The sequence below is a fragment of the Toxorhynchites rutilus genome, chromosome 3 (assembly GCF_029784135.1).
Source record: "Toxorhynchites rutilus septentrionalis strain SRP chromosome 3, ASM2978413v1, whole genome shotgun sequence".
In the NCBI taxonomy this organism is placed as follows: domain Eukaryota; kingdom Metazoa; phylum Arthropoda; class Insecta; order Diptera; family Culicidae; genus Toxorhynchites; species Toxorhynchites rutilus.
The window spans coordinates 132,239,682-132,265,090 of record NC_073746.1 but is presented as its reverse complement, the minus strand read 5'-3'; the positions used below and the strand labels follow the sequence as shown (position 1 = coordinate 132,265,090).

At 39.2% G+C, this 25,409-nt stretch overlaps 2 protein-coding genes across 7 annotated transcripts in view; both read right to left on the bottom strand.

Annotated features, from left to right (window-relative positions):
* LOC129778787 (uncharacterized) overlaps positions 1-5,869 on the bottom strand; it is a 29,819-nt gene extending 23,950 nt beyond the window's left edge. The window contains exons 1-3 of the mRNA XM_055785897.1: positions 5,800-5,869; positions 5,682-5,744; positions 4,918-5,426 (exon numbers count right to left, since the gene is read on the bottom strand). Of these exons, the coding sequence (XP_055641872.1) occupies positions 4,923-5,426; positions 5,682-5,729 (552 nt within the window). The 5' untranslated portion in view covers positions 5,730-5,744; positions 5,800-5,869 and the 3' untranslated portion in view covers positions 4,918-4,922. The remainder of the gene's footprint in view (positions 1-4,917; positions 5,427-5,681; positions 5,745-5,799) is intronic.
* Positions 5,870-17,626: 11,757 nt separating this feature from the next.
* Positions 17,627-25,409, bottom strand: part of LOC129779729 (A-kinase anchor protein 200-like) — a 249,670-nt gene continuing 241,887 nt past the window's right edge. For all 6 annotated transcript variants that reach the window (XM_055787379.1, XM_055787377.1, XM_055787380.1 and 3 more), the window contains one exon: positions 17,627-19,623. In XM_055787379.1, coding sequence (XP_055643354.1) covers positions 19,549-19,623 — 75 coding nt within the window. In that variant the 3' untranslated portion in view covers positions 17,627-19,548. The remainder of the gene's footprint in view (positions 19,624-25,409) is intronic.

The window sequence follows — 25,409 nt, the reverse complement described above, 5'->3', positions numbered from 1 at the left end:
TCTTGACTAGCTTCTTGATGTAAGTCTGTTGGTTCAATTTGAAGCCATTCTGGCAACGTTCTACCTCCATACCCAAGAAATGATGAAGATCTCCCAGGTTGGTAACGGCGAACTGTTGCTCTAGGTATCCCAAGATGGAGCGGAACTCTTCCTCTGACTGCGCGACGATGACCATATCATCCACGTAGATTAGGATGTATGTGAATGCTCCTCCTTTCTTCCGGATGTATAGGCATGGATCTGCCTTCGACTGGATAAACCCTATGGCCTTGAAGATAGAATCCACCTTCTTGTTCCATACTCGCGCTAACTGTTTGAGTCCGTATAGGCTCCTCCTCAAGCGGCATACGGTACCCTCATTTCCGGTATGGAAACCATCGGGTTGGCGCATATAGATGACTTCATCCAGCTCTCCGTTAAGATACGCCGTCTTGACATCTACGTGCTTCACAGTCAGATTCTTCCGTGCAGCGACGGTTAGCAACGTGCGAAACGTGACTTGCTTCGCCACAGGTGCGAAAACTTCGTCGTAATCGACACCAAACTTCTGGGTGAAACCTTGCGCCACGATCCTGGCCTTGTGCCGCACGATGTTGCCCTTTTCGTCCTCCTTGGTTTTAAACAGCCACTTGCAACCAATTGCACGCTCACCGGGGGGTAGATCGACGAGCTCCCATGTGTTGTTCCTCACTAACGCTTGATATTCTTCGATCATTGCAGCTCCAAAGTTCGGCGTCTGCGAATTGTAACGCCTCCTTGAAACTACGGGGGTCACTAGCGGTGCGGCTAGCGAGACAGTTGCCCTTCTTCATACGTTGCTGCTCCGATTCGGTAGCCGATGCCGATCCAAACGACGAACCAACCGTTGGCTGAACGTTGCGCTGGCCTGAAAATTGGTAGGACGGTAGGCCTTTGCTCGGAATATAATAATCAAGGTACTTGCCTGGTAATGCGCGCTCCCTTCCGCTGCGCCTCAACACCTGTGACTCGGGTGGTTGTGAAGTTTGTCGCGGGGGGAGCGCAATGATTGTTACGTCACCGTCAGAAACATCACTTTCGCTGGTTTCGGCTTGCGAGTAGTAGTTGGATGCCTCCGAATCGTCCGAATAATCATCTGACTGCTCCTCCTCTTCTTTTTCTTCCTTAGGTGGGTTCGACTCGATGACATCGACGACATCTGCTTGTGCTTCTTCGAAATCCAAGGACACGAATGTACGCACCTGCGTTGGCTTCCTCACTGGAGCTGATACGGTATCGGATGGTTCGTGGGACGGTTCACTAATGAAGACGACATCCCGACTCTTGAAAACCTTCTTGGTGGCGGTATCATACAAGCGGTATGCCTTGGTATCTTCATCGAAACCCACGAGAATCGATTCCTTGGACTTGGGATCCCATTTGCGCCGTTTTTGCTTGGGAATGTGTGCCATCACCTTGGCACCAATCACACGGATGTGTGACAAATCCGGCTTACGGCCACTCCAAGCCTCCTCCGGTGTTTGCTTGTGCCCTTTGGTCGGGGAACGGTTGATCAAGTGCGTTGCAGCTGCCACCGCTTCGGCCCAGAATGCCTTCGGTAGCTTCGCTTCAAACAATATGCATCGAGCCCGCTCGACGATGGTGCGATTAACTCGCTCGGCCAGACCGTTTTGCTCCGGGGTATACTCCGTTGACGTCTGGTGCCGGATGCCCAATACTCTCAGCCGGTTCTGGAAAGACTTATTGGTGTATTCCTTACCATTGTCTGTCCGAAGAATTTTCAATTTGCATCCGGTTTGCCGCTCTGCGAGACTGTGGTAGTGGATGAACGCTCGCAGTACCTCGGCTTCGGACTTGGTCTCCAGAAAATAGATGGAAATTCGTCTCGTCTTATCGTCGGTGAAGGACACGTAGTATCGACTTCCGCCCAACGATGTCTCCTCCATCGGACCGCAAATGTCTGAATGGACGACCTCCAGCACTTGACCTGCACGATGTCCCTCCTTAGGAAAAGGTAGACGGGACTGTTTTCCCATCGCACAGACGACACAATTTCCACAAGTCGTTTCATCGAACTGTATACCAGAAGCTAGACCACCTTTCAGCTGCTTCAGGCTGCCTACATTCAGGTGACCCATTCTCCTGTGCCACGTGTCGATATTGCTTGATGTGCATGCCAGTGACGTTGCTATAGTCTTTTTCGCTTCGAACCGAAACAGCCCTTTCTCGATGTCATGGCAACCCGTTGCTATGACGACGCCCGATGGGTCGATCACCTTGACTCCGGTTAGAGAAAATTGCACCACGTGTCCACGGCGAACGATTTGACTTACCGAAAGAAGGTTGTTGGACATTTCGGGGATGAATTTCACGCCGTTGACTTCTATCGGTGAGCTTTCGGGAGTACACTTCGCATCTAGCTTGACCAGGCCACTCGCAACGATATTCATCGTCACTTTGTCTGCTGCTATAACTACACCGCGTGCATCCCTCGTGTTCACCAGAAGTTTTCGGTTGTTGGTGAAATGATCCGACGCTCCTGAATCAAAATACCAAGCTTCGTCATCCGCACCGTTGATGGAGGCGATCTGGCGTAGCGGTAACATCCATACCTCTCACGCTAAGGGTCACGAGTTCAATTCTCACTCCCGACATTCTTCCGAAATGGAAGGTAAAAGTGACGAACCAGCCAAATGTGTTGAAAGTCACTATAATACAGAAATAAAAAAAATAAAAAAAAAATCCGCACCGTTGTTAGTCGATAACACGGCACTAAACGCTGATCCTCGTTGATTCGCTGGGCATTCTCGGGCGATGTGGCCAAACTTCTTGCACCGCTTGCATTTGGGTCCCTTGGGCTGCTCTGCTGACCTGCTTTCGGCTGCGCTTTGCTTCTTCCTCGGTTGAGGTGTCCTTTTCCCAAAAAATGCGGTTCGGTCGGTTTGCGTTTGCACTTCTTGTAGCAATTTCGTTTTAATGCTGTCCCCTGTAATCGCAGTCCCAGAGCTTTCCAATGCCATTATCATGGGTTTGTACTCGTCCGGTAGACCTGCTAACAGCAACGTTCCGATCCATTCCTCAGAGATATCAAATCCAATGCCTCGAAGCTGGTGGGCGGTGGAAATGATCTGGGTGACGTACTGGTCCACAGAATCGCATGCGGCCATCGTTGTGGTGATGAGCTTTCGCAGGAGTCCTACTCGCCGGGTCAAACCGGTGTCTTCAAACGCTGCTTCCAGTTTCGCCCAACACTCACTTGCGGTTCTTGCGTCCTTCACGTGAACGTAGTTGATCGGATCAAGTAAAAGGATGATTTTCGCACGCGCTTTCCTATCCTTCCGTTGGTCGACGGCTGGGAAAATTCCATCAGCATTCGCTATCGGCTTCACCGCATCCCACAGGTCCTCAAGCTCCAAAAATGTTTCCACCGCAAATTTCCAAGTTGCCCAATTGTCGCGACCAGTCAGGCGTTCTATGGACGGTAGGGTTGACAAATTTTGAACTTGAGCTGCTGCTGGTACCGGTGCTGGTTCGCCTCTTCCGCTTCCTCCTGAGTTACTACCTCCAGTCGACATTTTTTCTTCACTATTCTCGAACTTTCTTCAGTTTTCCGCTGGGCCCATAACCTCTCGGATAGAGCCGAAGAACAAACTACTGCTTTGGTTGAGAACACAGTTACTAATGAAAATTTTATTTCTAGGTTTAAAGTCAGCGCCTGCTGCGCATGGATATTCAAATTCAAATTCTGCACGCTAATATTATCTTACGCTAATAATTTTCTAATAACGAGTTATACAGGAAAATCAGGAAATTAATAGGAAAATAGTTAGATAAGGGCCAAGACTAAGTGTTCTAGGTAATCAAATAAAACAAAAAAAATATATAAATTTTAACAGTTTAGAACTACCTTCGGGGCTGCTAATATGTTAGAGAGTAATTTGCAAACACAAACATCGCTACCAGTTGTCGAAATGGAGAATTTCGAATTATGATTAAATCAAGGGATACCATCTGGTGGAAATTAAAAATCAGGACACCTGTCACCGGTACTGTTATAACCAAAGCGTTCATTTTTTGATAAATGAATAAATGAAAGCACGTTATATGTGATTTGTGCTTCAAGGAACCAAAATGAATTTAAAATTCATTTATTTCACATTTCTCGGACAATCCGTGCGGTGAAATTACTCCGGGAAGGATGACTTCAGTCTTTGTACGATTAATGGAGATTTTTTTGACGGTTTCCGAGTCATCAACCATTATGCGCAACAGTGGCGGAGTACAATTGATTTGAAGCTGTTATGATGCATCACATTATGAAACCCAAGAGCTACTTGTGCAACCTAAATTTTATGAGCGGTTGGATTTGATTTGTGCATCATGATTTTCCTAATCAGATTTACTTGTAAATGCTCATTATTGCTTTCGAACCTCTAAATAACGAAAATACATACCGCTATTGACCGCCAAGTATGAATCACATATGCAGCATTTAGCCTCATAATCATTACGTCCTTCTTTGAAAACAAGGGTACTTGCAGCTCTATTCGTTGGTAAAATGGCACTTCAATTCCGTAGACATCACGAAAAGTCAACTATGATTATCGAGACATAACACTAAAACATCATCAATGAAACAAACACTCTGAATGAAAGATATCCTATAAAATGCAACTGTCGCTCTTTATGTGTTCGCAAAGTTTTAGCTGTCAATAAAGTAGTATTTAATTGAAAAACAAAATGAACTGAAAAAAAGAGATATGAAAATAAGGACAAATGCTAGAATATGTAAAAAAAATCAGGACGCCCCAAAAGGACCTTAAAATCAGGACGGTTTCGATTGAAATATGGTTTCGACGGATTATATCCCTAATTAAATCATCATCCAATTCTCAGTTCGGTATGTTCAGCGAATAACAGACATAGAAATAGTATTACCTCTTTTATTTATCGCCTTCCCCACTACTATACTGCTCCAGTATTCTGATGAGTTCGCCCAATTTCTCTCGATCCATTTCACAGCGCACCGTTTTCAGCCTCATATCTTTATCGCGGCAGTTGAGCGCCAACGTTGTGATCTGCTCTTGCCTCGAAGCCAGACTACTGTTTCCCATGATCCACTTGACATCCCAGTCGAACGATTCCATCAGCAGATTATCAATTGCGTTTATTTCGTTTTTCAGATGTTGGGCAACTTCTGGCTTTCGTAGCGTGATAACTTCCACCAGGGCAGCTTGCAACGATTGGCTCAGGCTAGGGAAGTGTGATTTGAACTCTATTTCGGTAATTTGGTTCAGACAAAATTGACGAACTAGAATCTCGGTCGATCTCAGCCCGAAGACCAGTTCATCACCGGTTTCGGAAATGTTCAAAAGTTTGGAGAGTTTCTTTTTTGTGGCAATGGTTTTCGGAGCTTCCAGGGAGAAATCTACAAGACTGTGTGCGACCTGTAAAGAAAGTTGACATATTGTAAATAATTTCTTAAATTACTGTCCTGAATTCTTCTAACAAAAAATCCGGAATGCAAACACCGGAACAATTATTCGACTGAATACCATTGGATGTAATCTATACTAATTTGATTTGTTGTTCCTGAGATTAGAATTAATAGGAAAATAGTTAGGTTCTTGGTGAACAATCCCAAATATCCTAACATAAAAAACAACTACTACCGGTATTTTGGAAGCTACGTTAATAAATACCTGCGATAACCTTTGCTCATCTGTAACGTTGATCAATAAATCGTGCATTTTATCTTCGATACTCTGCAAGAAACAAATAAAAAGTGTACATTTATTTCAGACAAACACAATAACAAACCTGACAACCAGTTCTTATTTTCCTTCCGCTTTTTTTATTGCCCCAGTGAAATAAATAAGAATCAGCTACACTAGTTGTCAGCGAGATGAAGAATAGAAGGTGGGAAGATTCACGGGTTTTGGTTGTGTTGAACTTTGATTGTGTTAGTAGCCAGGAAGATAGGAAGTTCACATACCAGGCATACCAGTCAGTTACTCAAATGGTACAAAATTGAATATGTCAACGAATAACGTTGAAAAAGGATGTACAGAAGCTAATTACAGATTTACAAATCATATTTTTCGAATTCTGAACAAAAAAAAAACAGAACATATCACGAACTAAAATGTTTACTTTTTTCTTTGATTTCAGAAATAGTATTCTAATGTCTACTATGTTTGGATTCTAGAGCAACTTCATGGAAGTTTGACTTTTGTCAGCAATTGGAAATACTTTTTTTCACAATTAGGTTGCTGAAAACTTCAGTCGTCTAAAACTAAGGCTCAAGCAGAAAACTTTTCGTCTCAATCTAAGTCATACGGAGTCAATTAAATTTATTTTTCAAGTTCATTTTACATGAAATAAACTTGCAACCTTATTTACCATGCACTGTCAAATGTTTATCCGTCAAAGGAACAAAAGATTGTGTGACTCTGACTTTGTTCGTTTACGTTTTTGGTCGACGTAACGAGAAGTAAAATTGAATTAAAATTAAGTCTGGAACACTTCAAAAATACTGAAATTTTAGTTTCTGTTAAAATGTCGGGCCCTTATGATTTTGAACGCTAGCATTGATTTAGGAAAAAAAACTAGTTCGTTCATTTCATTTGCTTATTGTTACTTTTAATAACAACACTTTTCCTATGGATTGGACTATTATAAGAAAAGTAACATACATAAACAAAATCTGTGACGTCACAGATTTAAAAAATCTTCCCACCTTCCATTTTCCATCTCGAGTTGTCAGAGCTGACAAAGAATGATAATGATTATATCCCCACCCAAGATGTGTGGAATAAAGGTGTGACCGTGTCGTCAATAAGTGCACGAAGGGAAACGGTATAAATATACAGAGGACTGTGGAAAGGGATTTGACTGCAGATAGAGATGTCTAAATTTTTCGTTTATTCGATTGTCGATTAATCGTGGGGTCATTTTTAAATATTCGATTCATTCGAATAATTGTCTTTCAGTATTCGATTAATCGAACGAATATTTATTTCTTGTAATCAAAAAGAACAGACATTCATGATAAAAAATATGATGGCATAATTTTAAAAGTTACATTAAATATAATTTTGTAATAAACATGTTGCAGAATATTGGTTTTTGAATGAAATGGTATTTCAGTATATTGATAAATTTACCATTTCATGATTTTTTGAGGACGATTGTAAAAAGAGCAAATGAAAATGATGCACAATATTTTCATTAAACCAACATTTTTTTTCTGTTTAAAATTATCTATTCTTCGAATGTTGTTGAAATATCTGATTTGTTTAAATATTTCTGCTTTGTCCCTATAGGTAATAGTTCAAAAGAAGCATATTTATAGAATAATTGACCACCAGTACAGTATATTTCTGCATTTTACTCCTGCAGATCCTGAATTCTTCTTCTCAGTCTCCTCCACCACCACGGAATCATTTTTATGCTTCAATCGTAAATGGTTTAGCATATTCGATGGATTTCGACGAAACACCATGACGGTTAACACTCCTATACTCGCGCATAGGGTTGAGAGACCGAGAAATCAATAATTCGTTCATTTCTTAGAAAACATCAGCACTACGACATTGCGATTCTCTCTAGCAGTGTTTGGATTTCGATCAAAATCGAATGATACACAATGTGTCATGCAAGTAAACTCTCACGAACATATAACCAAATATGAGAGGATCATTCAGATACTTGTATGAATGTCAGTAATCACTTGTGTAATATTTAGTGATTAAACTAAGAGAGGAACGAAGACTGTTGATTGCATATCCGATCTGTATCAAACATCGCATACCATTTTCGAAGCCTGCATACAATTTTGAACCGCATATATCGACCCATTTTACTATAGCGAAACCCACTGCACAGAAAAGTGCAAAGCAATAAATGATACAAGAAAAATTACGTCATCATTCAGTCACCATTTTCGGAGAGCAGCTAATGGGAAAAGAGATAAAAAGCGAGAGTTTTTGCTTCTCACTGGAGCGGTGTTGCTAGTAAAACAATGCGGTCTATATGAATATACATATTTCAAGGGATAGCGGCGTTAAAAATGGAAAATATAATCTGACTACCCTTCCCTTAGCCTCTATCTAGCTAAATAATCGTATAGTTTGCACTCTCTGAGACTTAAAAATCAGGATCTGCTACATTAGCTGAATATGAATCTTTCGCTTTGCGTGGTCCGTACGATCCTGCTGTTTCATGATGCATGGAGAGGTCGATATGCATATGTTAGAGGCAAAGAAGAAAATAAGCTTTCTGACCAAAAGCGTATATGATAGCTTTGCTTGCTGGTGTGCAATAAAGTGCGAGCCGATGCAGAGTTGTCTCGTTCTCTTTTGTGTCGTGATTTGCAACACATAACAACAAAAGAATACCGCTGGGGGAAATGTTTCCTGAAAGATCATATTTGAACGAACGAAAGCGATTTTCTCAATGAGTGGATCATTTGGCAAACACTGCTCTCTAGTTTCGTCATTCGTTGTTCGTCATCGTTTAGCGTATCGTATGAGTTGGTACGAAGGGGACGTGTATCACCTTTTCACCACTTTCGGTCTGAGAACCGACACGAGTATAGGAGTAACTTTTTTGGACAAGTGACTTTTTTGCTATTTTAGAATATTGTTCAATGAAATATATAGATTAATGTCAGTGGCGTGGAATATTTATTAAATAAAATGCATAATATCATTTTCAGACTATTCTTATTTGATTTCAGTCATTTTTGTCACCGGATTGAACGGATTCATATATTATTTGTCGTTAGATTCATACGTGCAAAAGTATCAAATTCGTATAGTTGTTTACTAAATACAATAGTCACACATATACACACTTGTGAAAGAATGCCATTGGCGATAGAATTGTAAACTGTAAACTATAATTTAATCGGTGGATTACGGTTATTTTTACAGTTGCAGCTTCGGGTTTCGGGAACAGTATCGACAATAAAATAAGTCGCAGAAAGTTCCTAGAAATCCTTTTGACATCTTTTTATGCCCCATAAAAAAACAGGCATTAAGTTTTTGTTAACCAAGAACACAGAAACAAAGAATATTAGATATAGGAAAACTTGAAATCCCAGAACCCTTATCCTCTGGTAACTATCTAGATTCTAGAAGATCGTACATTATTCTCTTCAAAAGACCCTAAAAACAAGCTACAACTGTATGAAATGTAAAAAATATGTTTGTCTCATGCCGTTATGGCATGCTCTGATTCTTTTACTAATGAAATCTAAATCGATAAATACGTTTTTATGTTATATAATAGCTCTTTCTACTTTCATGAATTATATTCAGCTGCTTACTTTCAATTAATAACAGGAAAAAAGTCGAATTTCGTTATTTGTGTTGAAGTATCAAAAATTTCTCTGTTATGAAGAGGCTGAATTAGATGACTATTAAAAATGAATGAAGAAGAAGAAAACATATTTTCTGGGCATTTTTCATTCAACTATACCCTCTTCTTCAAATAAATACCAATAAAGCTAAAAAATATACAATGTGTTATGATTTTGCGCGCAAGTACAGGAGGGTTAAACAAATTTTGCACTGTATTTTTTGAAAAAATGGTTTTATTTTTCATTTATCACGATTACTTTGATAATTCATCGAGGTATTCATATTTTGATTTTTCATTTTTCGATACAAAATTACTCGAATCAAATTGCAGTTATTCTATTATTTGAATCAATCGAACGATTAACCGACGTCTCTAACTGCAAAACGCGGGAAAAATATTTCCATCACCAACCGACACCGAGAGTCGATTTATTCTCTTGGGCTGAAACATATAATAAGATAGAGTATATTACAAACCTAACTTTAACAGTAAAAGATTTACCTTTCAACTTTTTTATTCTCTTATTGCCATCAAAACAATTCCACACACAAAGAGCAAAAAAAATATTGCAAAATATTGCTATTTGTTTACATACCAAATCCAAGATAGCTGAAAGGCCTTTCTCATAATGTGCGATTCACATAGAACGTTACGGAGAAGAACGTCTACGTTCCGTCAACTTCTCCACCAATTCACACATGCAGTCAATGCTTCCACCAGCACCGTCACGTCAAATGTCAAACGAATTATTTATGTAATGTTATTCATGGTGTCGCCACCTACAACAATTTTAAATTGCAATGCCCTCTTTCAAATCAGCATGCCTAGAATCAGTTCTAAATTTTGAAAAATTCAATGAAAATCATTGAATTCAATTATTTAACTACTTAAACCCCGTAGTCCGACCCTTATTCAACAATAATAATAAATAGAATATTTCTCTCAGCTATTCGCGAATGATTTTCACTCCGAAATTTGGAGCTAAGAGATATGTTGGCATAAAAAGTACAGTAAGTTACTTATCATGCGATATGCTGAGGCACCATTCAGTGTCGCATTGGAGTCGATTTTGACCAGTAATTAGACATTCGCAACTGGTGGTGACTTTCAATGTGGGGCCATAATTTGGGCTCCGAACTCAATGTTTACAAAAATGTCCAATAACAGGTAAAAATTTCCAATTAAACGTATTACATCACAGATCTGTTCAATTAGCTTAATGTCGAATTAGATATAAATTACTGTACAACCAAATCAAAACAAAAGCCGAGACACAAAGCCCAGACAAAAACCAAACGAGCCGTCCGTCTCCGTCAATTATTCTTTTCTACAAATCCTGCCGGTCGTTTTCGTTGAACGAATGCTGACGGGTCGTTACGTTGCCGGTGTATGTGAATGTTTCCATAAGAAATGCATGGTAGAATAACTGACGTAACGTGACGTGACGGAACGTAGACGTGACGTGGATGTTGTATGTGAATCGCACTTAAGTCGCGCTACCGTATTGTATTTATCGTGATCCCCACCAATATGTGTGGAATCAAGATGTGTGGAATAAAGGTGTGACCGTGTCGTCAATAAGTGCGCGAGGGGAAACGGTATAAATATACAGAGGACTGTGGAAAGAGATTTGACTGCAAATAGAGATGTCTAAATTTTTCGTTTATTCAATTGTCGATTAATCGTGGTGTCATTTTTAAATATTCGATTCATTCGAATAATTGTTTTTCAGTATTCGATTAACCGAGCGAATATTTATTTCTTGTAATCAAAAAGAACAGACATATTTATAATAAAAAAATATGATGTCATAATTTTAAAAGTTACATTAAATATAATTTTGAAATAAACATGGTGCAGAATAACTGTTCTTGAATGAAATAGTATTTTAGTATATTGATAAATTTACCATTTCATGATTTTTTGAGGACGATTGAAAAAAAGAGCATATCATGAGAATGATGCACAATATTATTAATATATCTACATAAAATTTTTTCTGTTCAAAATTACCTGTTCTTTGAATGTCGTTGAAATAGCTGATTTGTTTGAATATTTCTGCTTAGTCCTTATAGCTACTAGTTCAAAAGAGGTACATTTATAGAATCATTGACCACTAGTATGGTATATTTTCCTCGGCACTCTGAATTTGAATACTACTATTTTAGAACGGGAGCTGAGACCTCCTTCTTTAAGTCCGCATTTTACTCCTGCAGACCCTGAATTCAACCGTAAATGATTTAGCATATCCGAAGAATTTCGACGAAACACCATGACGGTTAACACTCCTATACTCGCGCATAGGTCTGAGAGACCAAGAAATCAATAATTCGTTCATTTCTCAGAAAACATCAACACTACGATTCTCTCTAACTTCGTCATTCATTGTTCATCATCGTTTGGCGTATCATATAAGTTGGTACGAAGGGGACGTATATCACTTTTTCACCACCTTCGGTCTGAGACACCGATGCGCGTACAGGAGTAACTTTTTTGGACAAGTGACTTTTTTTCCTATTCTAGAATATTGTTCAATGAAATGTATAAATTAATGTCAGTGGCGTGGAATATTTATTAAATATAATGCGTTATATCATTTTCGGACTATTCTTATTTGATTTTAGTCCTTTTGTCACCGGATTGAATGGATTCATATATTATTCGTCGATATACTCGTCGTTAGATTCATACGTGCAAAAGTAAAGTACAAATGTTTGACATTCGTATAGTTGTTCACTAAATATAATGGTCACGCATATACACACTTGTGCAATAAATGCACTTGCGGAAGAATTGTAAACTGTAAATTATAAATTAATCTGTGGCTTATGGTTTTTTTTACAGTTACAGCTTCGGGTTTTTTCTACAATATATGAGCTGAACAATATCGACGATAAAACAAGTCGCAGGAAGTTCCTAAAATCCTTTTATATTATCTTTTTATGCCCCATCAAAAGCAGGCATTAAGTTTTTGTTAACCAAGAACACAGAAACAAAGAATATTAGATATAGGAAAACTTGAAATTCCAGAAACCTTACAATCGAATAATTAACCGACGTCTCTAACTGCAAAACGCGGGGAAAATACCTCCATCACCGATCGACACCGAAAGTCGATTTATTCTCTTTAGCTGAAACATATAAGATAAAGTATATTACAAACCTAAATTTAACCGTAAAAGACTTACCTTTTAATTTTTCAATGCTCTTATTCTCACCAAAACAATACCTCACACAAAGAGCAAAAAAAAGATATTGCAAAATATTGCAGATTGTTTACATACAAAATCCAAGGTGGCTGAAAGGCCGTATACCGTATTGTATCTATCGTGGGTGGGAATAAGAGCTAAGTGGTGCGGACTCAATCCACTTCATTTTCAGGCAAATTTATGTATTTTTTCAAGCGATTTCTTGCAATAAATTCTCAGGCCACCAGAGATGCCAGATTAACAGATATGTTTGTAGATTTACAGACATATCTGTAAAATACTTTTTATTTTTGTTGCAGACTTTTTGGATACAACAATATTTCACAGGTTTTTGAAAAATGAGAGGCTCTATTTATCACATCAAAGATATTTGACTCATCGTATTACATTTTTCCATAGTTTTAATACATAATAAGTTTTCATATTTAGTTTATATCAACACACATGACGTTAGACCTATTTTTTGAGTAATTTATTAACACTTTGTCGTCCGGCGTAACCACAGTGGTTATGTGCGCAAACTAGCGCCTAACTGCCGGTGTCACCACAGTGATTACGTGCGCAAAATAGGTCGCATTGCAGTGATGTCGTGAGCATAGTATCGCTCAGTGACCGACGACAGTACTTCAGTATCTTTTGCATTCTGTTGGTGTTTGGTTTGGTAAGAATAAGTTGTATACGTCAATGTTTTTCATGATTTCATAAGTGCTTTTGCCCTGAACTCATTGCAGAAGAAACAGGCAATACGATTCCTCACGATGAATGAAAAATTGCATTAAATGTATTTATACTATGCATCAAAATTTCATGACAGTGAGGGAACAGAGTCGAGAACTTATGAGAACTATCGATGAGATTGGTAAAACTTAACAGATTGTAATTTCCCGGGAATATCAAGAACATCCGACGACAAACCAAGCAAACCGAATTAGCGCTGCCGCCGCCAAGCGAATCATTTTTAGCAAACGTACGGTGCAACATGTGCGTCGCTAATTTCCTTAAAAATGACTCTCCTAGAGGGGTATCTTTTGAGCAAACGACAATGAGTTGATTCTCAAAGCCTTAACCCTTTCGTTACGAGCGTCGTCTATAGACGACATCCGCGCGACGAGCTGTGTGTACGAGCCTCGTCTTTAGACGACATAAAATTCATACTGCTCTTCGATCACACTAGCGCGATGTGCATACTTTTCGGCGCAGTACTCCGTACAGGGGTAGCACTTCGGCGGAGCACACTGCCGTAATGAAAGGGTTAATTGAACATCTTTGAGTAATAGTAAAATTGACTACATCCGAGCGAAAACGGAGACCGTTTTATCCCAGTCCTTGAGCATCCCTTCAACCTCGCACTGTTAGCCTATATTTATCTATATAAATGAAAATGGAAGGCCAAATCTGTTCGTGTGCGGGCATCGAAGAAGAAATGATCCGATTTTAGCCTTCTTTATTTTGTTGTATTCGTCTCTTTCCGTAGATCAATATAGTGGAGAGCAAAATCGGAAAGTTTCCGGAAAACTCAGAAGGAATGTCGGAAAATTCGGAAAAATGAATTTCCATATGACCGAAAATTACATCATGATAAGCGTTTTTAGTCCATTCAATATTTGCGCTAGCGAAGTTGATCTTTGTTCGAAAGTGGAAATGGATATTCAGGCAAAACAACGCATTCCTATATCTTTTATCTATCTATATAAATAAAAATGGAAGGCTAAATGTGTTGCTTATCCCAAAATCCGATGAAGGAAAGATCCCTTTTGAGCTGTTTTCATTTTATTGTATTTGGGGTATTCTGCCCACAGAACAATGTTATGATGAGAAAAAGTTTTGAAATTCGTTCTATAGAATTCATATCAAAACAATAATGATATGACATATACTAAATATACTAGCTGACCCGGGACGAAGTTCGCCGGGTCAGCTAGTATATGTATATACAGTTATTCACATTTGATGCGACATGCCGAGGCACCACTCAGTGTCGCATTGGAGGCGATTTTGCCATGTAATTAGACATTGGCGATGAGAGTGATACAGTGTCGACGCCTGGTTGGGACTTTCAGTGTGGGATCATAATTTAGGCCCCGAACTTGATGTTTACAAAAATGTCCAATTAAACGTGTCGCATTACAGGTCTTTCCAATTTGCTAAATTTCGCATTAAATGTAAACTACTGTATATACAGCCATTTCATGTCAATAAAGTGGTTCTCAATGATTTTTCGGACCACCGGTTAACTTTAAAAAATCATATATCAAAAACAAAAAAATTGCACCCCTGAAATCGAGATATGTTATGTATAACATCCGCAGCTTTCAAGAAAAGTATAAAAAATAGTCCAAAACCATAAAAATAATTAAAAAAAACTAATAACTAATTAAGAAAACAAAATCTTTTTTTTCTTTGCAATTTCAATATATTATATTTTAATGAAAAGCTAGCTCATTGGCTTCAATTAGATATGTCGATAATCTAAATCGGTTCAGTGATTCAAAATTTATAAATTTTTGAAAAAAGTCGGTTTTGGGAAAAACTGGGGAAAATGATTTTTCGGACCACCCTGAAATGGAAATGGTGGAAAAAAGGGTCTAATGTTTTGCGATAAAGAACAAAACTACCACTTTTCATCGAAATCTGAGAACCACTATATCGGTTTGGCAAGGAATGGCTGTATATATAAAAGATGTACATATACAAAATATACAAAAGACACGTGCATCGCGATGTACAATGTATCAATGAATCTGGAAAAAATAACGTTAAAAGAGATTTCTACAGATCCACACACTTTTTCAGACATTTCCACATTTTTAACAGACTTTTTTTAAAAATCATCTGGCAACTCTACGTTCCACTTTTCATCGAATGTTTTCAAATCGCAGAAGTAAACCAAGGCGCCTAGAAGTATATACCAAGACGGGTCTATGGTACTAGGTGAGGCCGTTTCGTCACAAAGTTGGTTAGGGGAGCGGTATATGAAAACAACAGGGAAGAAAGCAGAAGGGGAATTATTTGCTTGTAGCGTGAAAGAGACAGACTGATCACGAGCGAGCTTCGGCAATAGCGTATTGTGTTTTGTTTACAAACAAAACACAGTAGACTTCCAAGATGGCTGAAGAGTGGTTTTAGCAAGTTGGCCCACCTTAGTATATACTTCTAGGCGCCTTGGTATTCGCCTTCGTATTTTACTTCCCCCACCAAGGAAGCTCCGAAATGAAGTTTGTTTCACACACCAAGTTCCCCAAAAAGGTGCTGCTGTGGCTGACAAGCAGCGAGAAGGGGATGTCAAAGCCGCTCTTCTTTAGCTCCGGACTGGCCGTGAAACGGGAAATTTATAGTACGAGGTACCTGCCGGAAGCTGCGTCGTTCGTCAAGAAATACCATAAGGGCGAAGACGCGGTATTCTGGCCGGATCTGGCGTCGACCCATTACTCGAAGCGATCGTTAGAGGAGATGGAGCGGCTGAATATCGATGTGGTACCCAAGTCGGCGAACCCGCCCAGCTGGGTCCCATCGAGAATTTCTAGGCAAACCTGAAGCTTAACATCTACTCCATCGATTTTGTCGCGAAAACTGAGAATGAATTGATAAATAAAATGAAGAAAGAACTCAAAAACATGCCTACACGCATGTTCCGTCCGCCATGGCGAATTTTCCGGTGAACTGCCGGAAGGCCGCTCGCAAGGGCGTAGATTTTATTGGCAAGTAAGCTAATATAATTACGTTCCATGGGATATTTATCAAACTCAATTATCTGTCATAGTGGGGTCTATTCCGAGAGTCGCTTCAAGACGTGACAGTCAATTTGCGCACGTGTTTGTATTCTGAGAATCGGCGTAATTAAAAAAATGCCAGGTGCAATGAACTCTTTTCATTTCTCATTGTACTTTCAAGTCACTCGACTCTTAGAATTGGGTGAGAATTGTCCTATAACTCCGAAGGGAAAAATGTCACTTATACCGACTTGACTCTCAGAATAACCCCCAGTGTTTTATCACCATCCGAAAAAAAGTCTATTTTTTAATGCAAACGGTTGATATGATAACCCTGGAAACGAACCGAGATGAATTCTCGCGTAACTTTTGAAAAGGTCCCATGTAACAAATGTAAACAAATCGAGTTAATGGATGCACGCTATTAGTTTTCAATCATTGAATGTATTACAAAAACAATCGTTCACGTATCTATCTTCTTCATCTTTTTGTCGCCGATACAAAAAATATCCAATGTACAGATTCGAATTTTAGGCACCCGGCTGTTACTTCGGACGCCACTTTCCTCCGACGGCCGAAACGTCCGAAGTAACAAAGTAGTCAATACAACACGCAGTCGTACTTCGGTCGTTTTGGAATTTGTTTCTTACAGGTGTTGTTATCGATTTCAGTGCAATTCAACGAGTGATAACAATAATAATCAGTCTTTAGAACGAAATGCTGATATTTGGATTGTTGTTTCTTAGTTAGTTTCAAATTTTTATAGTGCAACGTAATATGTCCAATGTGCAAACGCGGGCAGTCAAAACGTCCAATGTAACATTTTTCGCTCCGAGGCTTCAACCTTAATCTCAAATCACGAAACAATAGTTACGATTGGTTTTACGGAGTTATTCTTGACAGCTAGTGGTGAAAACAGTAATAAAGATTGATAGCTTTTAAGACAATTCGCGAAATAATGTTCGGGTCTTCAACTACGTTTTTCTCGAGTTGGCGAAAATGTTACATTGGACCTTTTCAAAAGTTACGCGAGAATTGTTCGTTTCGTCATCTAGAATAGGGCCCTTGATCTGTAGTGATAAATGAAATCGAGGTTTTCGTACTTTATGCGATTCTAGGTGTACACTTATGTCGATATCCTTTGATCGACACCATACATGATTTTGATTCGAGCTAACTTTATATCCGACTTATAATATGCCAAATCCTGCGATTTAATGTTTGATGGGTAGGCAAATGATAAGTTATTGTAGGCTAGACTGAAAATGTAGGAGTATGCATAACTTAAATTCACCTGTCGAAACATTCAATCCGCCGAAGGATTTTCTTTTCTTCTCTTGCATACAACAAACTCTTCACTCCTTTCAATTTTCTAATTTTCCAGTTTATTTCGTTTATTTTGATTTTTGTGGTTTTGAATGATGAATTTAATTAGATGATCAACGGTCACACTGTTTGTTATTCTGCGTTTTTTTGTTTGTTTGTTCTGTTGATCAGTAAAATGCGAATCATTGTTGTTACGGTTAAAAGTTGCCTTCATAACCTGCCTCACCTCTTCTGCTTGGTTCAATTTCTCTCAGAAGAGCGCATCCCCAACTCTGTACAACTTGAATGCATTAGTTTATCTGTATTTACTTTAAAATTGACATATCGACATTACACATCTCATACAGTATTTGTAATCGTTCGCTTTCGTTTTTTATTTGATCCCGAGACGGAGGTATTTTTTACAGCACAAAAGTTGTATAATTTCTCGAAACGATTTCTTCCCTACGTTTCACGCGACAAATTTCAGGCAGTCTTCTTGGGTTGCGAATTCCGTGGGCTCTTGATTTTTAGTTTTGTTTTTCGTCTTTGCGCGCGCGTGTGTGTGTATGTAAAATACTTGGTAGAAAATTGTTTCGTTTCCGTGTGTATAATAAGGTGGCGTTATCGATGCTAAAAACTGCAATTGTTTGCTTGGAAATTGTGGGCGTTTAAAATTGTACCTCAAAAACGGTTGTTCGATGCGCTCCGCGTCGGGATTGGTATGAGTGTGTGTGTTTTTGTGTTGTTTTGCTACTATTGGTAAATTTATTAAAATCTACAATTATTTTTTGTTGACTTTTTCTTCTTGTATTATGACATACACTATGAAATTTTGGGTTAAGTATGGGTTTGATTTTGAATTCGTTGAGGATAAATTCATGAAACTTTCTCTTTCTCTACCAGCAAAAAAAGTATTGTTTCTCCTTAATTTTTCACCCTTCCTTTCTTTGAAATAGAATTTACAACAAAGATAAAAGAAAAGAACTTACATTTACGTTTACATTTTTTTCTTCGAAAAAAATTTAGCTTTATAGGATAATTTATGAATTATCAATTAAACTATAAATAGTCACATTTATAGGTTTTGCGCCCTACTAATAGTGAAGGATGGGAAAGCGCCAGAGAAGCTTTCCTGTCTGCCTCGTCTGGCCTTTCCCATGCTTCCTCTTATGCCGCTACTTTCACATTAATAATATCCCAAACTTTCCTGTTCTCCCTAATGGAAATGATTTTCGTTTATTTTAATTTTCAATCATATCTTTTATTTGCTCTCGTTTTTAATTCGTAAAAATGGACAATGTGTAGTTTATGGACATTCAGTAATAATTATCAGTAAACTTAGCGCTTGCAGCAAGATTCACTTTCCTTCACTTTTTACTAAACTTAAAAACGTGTGGTGCCTCCTCTGCCTAACAACATAGCAAAAAAAAATCTGTCCTTTACTCAAGGCAATCGGTAACGGATTGCACTCAGATGCAGAGATGGTCCGCCCCTATTACCGCTCACACATGCCTTCGTTTTTTTCGTCTCGCGCTAAATCAATCGAACCCTTCTAATATATATTTTTTGAGAGTGTTAATGGAGTTCTTTTAAATATTTTTATATAAAATTAATTATAATATAACTTTAAATTTTAAAAATATGTAAAAAGTTCCTCCTGTCTTGTTGCTTCTTCGCGGGGAAGCTTGATGCATTCGTGGTGTGTAGTTGTGTGGATGATGTTGTGTTTCTGTTCTGTTGTCACCTCCTTATCTATCTTCTCACTCAGAAAATTCAGATAATGGGAATTTCTATGGGACAAGCCATCGTGTGTGTGACTTGCGCGCGTTCTGTTTGTCTCTCATGCTGGCGCGCGCGTTCGGTGTGTATTTTGAATAGCTCGAAAAAATGTTTCCTGTTTATTTGTAGTTTTTCCCTCAGTATTTATATTACGATTATAATTAATTAATTAATAATAATAATAATAATCAATAGATTTATTCGGCTGTTACTTCAGCTGCTGCTGGCGGAGGTTGCTGCTGAAGCTGAGCTGCCTTCTCTGGAATTTTCTCCTGCAAAGGAAGTAAAGGAATTAATTAATAGATCTCAGATGTAATACAAGGAATACAAGAAAACATTATAATATATATTCTAAATGAAACAAAAAATCTTTACTTTTATGATGGTTCTACTTTTTTGTCAAATTTGTCGTTAAAAACATTTGTAATCTGTAGTAAAGATAAATCCATAATTTTCCGACAGATAGCCACATTGTATAAGTGTAATCGGGTTACGCCAAGTAGAGTTAGAAAGGCAAGATTTCGTACCAAACAGTTTTCCGATAGATTCGAGAATGCTTGACACAGTATTGTTTGAGTGCGCGTCAAATTGACATCAGTTCTAATGCAAAGAAGGCGGAAATCAAGCCAGACGACTAAAATGGGAATAGTGTTTAGGTTCCCTTCCTTCTATTCCGCAGTTCCAATAATTTCAATACCAAAGAAGGTTCGCGCTCTGTTTGGCCAGAATTTGGATGAAATAATAGGAACCGTCGAATGCGACCGTCATGCAAGTAATTTGCCCTGAACATTGCACAAAAACCCGTTTAAAACTAATTCAACCCTTTGCATCCGAGACCTTTTCCGCTTGCGCAAGTCAGTAACTCGAGCCGATATCGACCAAAGTAGGCAAACATTTTAAAGTACTTCAAAAATATTTATGAAGAAACATACGTATACTAACAATAAAATTTCCCCAGTTTTTTTTCGACGTCGTAAACAACAAAACAAAAACTTTGCAGAACAAAAACAACTTTAATTGTAATTAATTGACATTTTCTGACATTTTCAATCAGCCATAGAAATGAAACACAAATTTCTGCATATCTCAAGGACCGAATCTGCATAACTCGAGAACTAATCAAGCAAATGGAACCAAATTTGGCACGTGATAGTTTTTGGGTACGATAAATTTCTTGATGGCACTCCTTCCTCCTCTGTAAAGGAGATTTATTCCAACCAAACATGACGATTGAAAATTTTAGGAAAACGCAGAAAGAAACGGAGAAAATCCGGAAAAATTAATTCTCATATGTTCTACAATCACATCGTTACAAGGGTTTTTAGTCCATTTGATGTTTGCGCTAACGAAATTGATCTTTGTTCGAAAGTGGAAATGGATTTTCAGGTAAAAAAACTTTCGCTTCGTTCAAAAACACGAATGGAAGAAGGCTAGTAAGCTATAATTTTGAACTAGAGACAGAGAGTGCTCTGGATTACCTGCAAAGTTTGAAGACGAACAATAGGAAACATTACTCGATTGAGGAGAAGGTGGAACGAAGCCATTATAGAAGTATAGGTAAAACTACGTGTATTCAATTGTGTTGGTGAGGGAAGAGCAAAGCACACGTAAATAGATCAATTCACTTATCAGACTGTGTGGCGCTTTACTGACACGAGTCTTAGAATACATTTGAAAAAACGATGCTTTCACCAATACAAACAAAACCATTGCGGAAAATTGAAAAATGAAAATTTAACTTTCAGAGCACTAGCTCGAGTCTTCAGACGTTTTTCACTATACAGTGCGACGTTAGATGAAAATTTAATATCTTGTAAGTAATCGATTAAAGTTTGGTTGACATTACTTGATGGGAAGTGTGCGAAAACTATCATTTTCTACACACTGTTTTGCAAAATTATTGATTTTCGGGCGAGGGGTGAGGGAGGGAGATGAAAGAAATGAGCGCCATTGTGGCAGCCATTTGTGGCTTCCATCCACCTTCACTTCAAAATTCGTGTCAAGTTCAGGAAAAACTTATTAGGCGTAACTCACTCAAACTGCAACTCCGCAGTTCTACGTATAACTGAAGCATCGATGCTTTGTTACGTTCATTTCTGCTGTCATTTCCTTCTAACTTCTAAAATCACCTAATTTCCTTCAGGATTGAAACTGCTTGAATGGACTCTATTCATTATCATCGTAAAAGTATTCTATTTCGCATACGGACGGATGCTCGCAGCTATTCAATTGACATTTTCATTCGTTTCACTTCACCAAGATGTATTCTTGTTTTCGAACGAACAGAAAACTTTCGAAAGTATGTGTTACGGACCCAGTAAAATTGAAAATAATAAAAAGATAGGAGCGCTTCCAGGCGCAATGTAAATTTTGATATTGTAGCGCATTTGGCAATTATAGAGAAGAACAAATTTATTTGTAAACAGATTCAGGCGAGCATCTGTTTTGACTCAGCCTGGGTCTGTATGAGATAAGTGCAACAGGCGCAAATAAAAATCAATACCAGCGAAAAGGGACTGTTTCTCTTCCGTCTTTAGCTTCCAACAAGATTACCGTGCCAGATGTTTTTACATCCGAGCCTTATGAGTTTAGATAAGACCCAAGCGAGAGCACCGGGCCACCCAAGGGGTGCTAGTTTGATCAAGTGCGGCCCAGACCGGGAGCCAGACAAAAATAAATATTTAATGACGGCAATTAGCAAAGTTAGGTTTGTGCCTTATCGCATGAAATGTGCGAAGGGCCGAAAAAGGAAAAGGCGTGTAAACCACAGCGTTTATTTAGATTCCCATGTGGGAGTCAAAACCTAATTGCTAACCGCATGGTCTCGCGCCTTATCGCTTGAGAGCGAAGGACCGAAGACCAAATAGGACGCTAAACGCATGCGTTTAAGCGATAAGCGGCGTAAATTTATGACGCACGCAATTTAGGGCATATGTTTGTTTGGGACTCTACGCGGTGGCGTAGTGGAGGAAGAGAAACAGAAATTCTCACGCTGGTAGATTAGATTAGGACCGCACAGAACAGGCGGGAAAAATAATCAGGCATATGTTTTACGATAGGCGTAAACATGCGCGAAGCGCACTAATTTGTTTAGGACCCGTCCTCTTCGGCGCACCAGAGATAAGCGCGAATGACGGGAGAAGCATAGGGCCACAAACAAGTGGAAAAGGTTCCATGTGGTAAATACAGATAACCGATGTGTTTCGGCTATCTGAGTAGGAAACAGCTGGGAAAAATCCCACGCTGAGAAATTCGAGGGCAGATAACCACGTGGTTGGTTATCTGTGAGAATAGGAAAGGGAGATTGTTCTCTCCCTTAAAAATTGTATATATAGTCTAAGTCAGGACGGAATGCAGTCAGTCCAATTGTTGAGTCCATTTCAAAATTCAAATCAAACAGTTCAAATCAAACAGTTCAAATCAGAAGTCTAATTCGTTAGTTCAAAATCAAAGTTCGTAGTTCAAAGTTCAATTCGTGATCCGAAAATCCACCAAGCGTTGACAACCAGGCGTCACGCATCAGAATCCGGATACACCCAAGCGTTGGCAACCAGGCGCCACGCTATAAAAGGTATAACCAAAAGGAACAAATCCCAATCCGAAAAGCAGACCATTTGCTTCGCTTCACCGGACCGCACTGGAGCCGGAAGAGGTTGAAGTTTTGTGGCTGCCCTAGCCGGGATTTGTTCACGCAAAGGGGCTTAGCCCATAAGAGACCAACCAAGTCCAGGGAAATAGATCCCTGGCTTTAATAAATTTAAACCGTGATTCTCAGGCCTCAATTGCCGACATCTAGGGAAATAAGTTCCCTAGATTAATCACGAAGCGCTCGAGAGAGGACGAGCGAAAAGTCTTGCCTTCATAGCAAGCATCTAGGGAACTCCAGTTCCTTAGATTATATTTTGGTGGCTCCAGAGAGGAGATTTTAAAACTCACACCTTCGCCAAGAGAAGAACCACGATCCCTCGCGCAAGAGGAGTAAATCGGGAGGCTCAGAATCACGCCTTTTTGAAAAGACTAAGAAGTCAAGAATTGAAATTTGAACTCTCGCGCCAGAGAGTGAAATTGAACTCACGTGTATTCAAACGGGAATCACGTTGTAAGAGGAGATAAGACTTGGAACTCAAGCACTCATAGAAATTGATTTGAACACACGTGCATTCAAAAGGGAATCACCTTTATAAGAAAGAGATAAGACTTGAAAATTTAAGCACTCAAAAAAGATCTGAATTGAACTCACGTGTATTCAAGAAGGAATCACGTTAATTAAAATGGCTACATACGCATATAAAGCCAACCCTAATGGGCACTGCCGTCTGTGTACGGACAAAGACAAGAAAGAGGACATGGTCGCATGCGATGAATGCGATCGGTGGTTCCACATTTCATGTGTGGGACTCACATACCTACCCAAGAAAGATGAAAGGTGGGTATGCCCTAAGTGCATGAGCACAGAAAGGGAAATGATGGAACTGAAAGTCAAAGTCAGACAATCAGTTTCCGGAGACAGCTTGCAAGAAATTTTGCAAGAGAACAGAGCAGCAATGGAGGCTCTGGTAAAGTCCATGAGGACAACGAGATTCGAAGCTGAACCAGGTACAAGTTCAGCACACAATAATGACAGCATCGAAGGTCAAAATCAGGAGGCAGAGCCAGAATGGACTGTCTACCTAAAGCGACAAGCACTCATGAGCTTGCCAAAATATGGAGGTGCGGCCAGAGAATGGCCGAAATTTAAAAAGGCCTTTGATGAGACCACAAAACAAGGTCAATTTAACAGGCTTGAAAATTTGAATCGCCTGCAAACAGTGCTGTACGGGAACGCAGAGAGGAGCGTCCGACAGTTAATGATGGATCCAAATAATATGGACCAAATAATTGATAGACTAGAAGATAATTTCGGAAGACCCGAACTAGTCTATAAAGAACTACTAGCCGAACTCACCAATATCAAAAGGGAGAGTCGGAATTTGATTACCGAGATATCCGAAGCACTGGATAATCTCGTCTGTAATGTTTCTCTTATGGATAGAGAAGAATTCCTGATTGACCACCGATTGGTGGAAGAGATCATAAGGAAAATGCCCTACGGTCTACAGGTGAAGTGGACTGAAGAAATGTACGACGGGGCAAAGACTTTAGCTGATCTCAATGAGTGGCTGAAGCCTCATTCGAGAACCAATAGACTGCTGAATGGCACCAGCAGGCCGCAGCCGCGAGAAACAAGCAGACCGCAGCCGCGAGAAATTAACAGATCGCAGCCGCGAGACACGAGGCCTGAGCGTCGATTTAACGTAAATACGCATCAGGAAAATAGATCGACAATAATAAAACGCAATTGTGAAGCATGTCGGGGAAACCACAAACTCCTCGAATGCACCAGATTTAAGGCTATGAAGCCTGAAAAGCGAAATGAATTAGCCTTTAAGGCAAAGGTATGCTTGAGCTGCCTTGCATTCACAAATCACGTGATGCGAGATTGCAAAAGAGCAAAACGATGCGGAGTTAATGGATGTAACTATAAACATCATCCATTAATTCATAAATCTCAAGAGAGAAATACAAATGATACAAATCAATCGGAAGGGCAAGATAGCCCAAGCAATCAAATAGATGGAGAAGTACACAGTCATCAGCAACTTACAAGGACAAGTGTACTCTATCAAATAGTTCCCGTTAAGTTAAGAAACGGAGAAAAAATAATAGAGACTTTCGCATTTCTGGATGCAGGGTCATCGCTCTCGCTCATAGACGAGGAGACAGCGAACAAGCTAGAGCTCAACGGAAGGGTTGATCCATTAAAGCTTAAGTGGACGCAGAACGTAACCAGGGACGAGGAAAATAGCCGTAGAGTCCAGGTACGAATCAGCGGCGTCAATCAAAGAGAATATGTATTGAAGGGAGTAAGAACCATAAAAAATCTTCAACTACCCAAACAAACATTTATAAAAGAGACAATGGAGAAAAGATACCCATACCTGGAAAGCCTACCCTTAACAAGCTATACAGATGTACGCCCCACCATATTGATAGGGTTAAGTCATAGTCACCTTTTAGT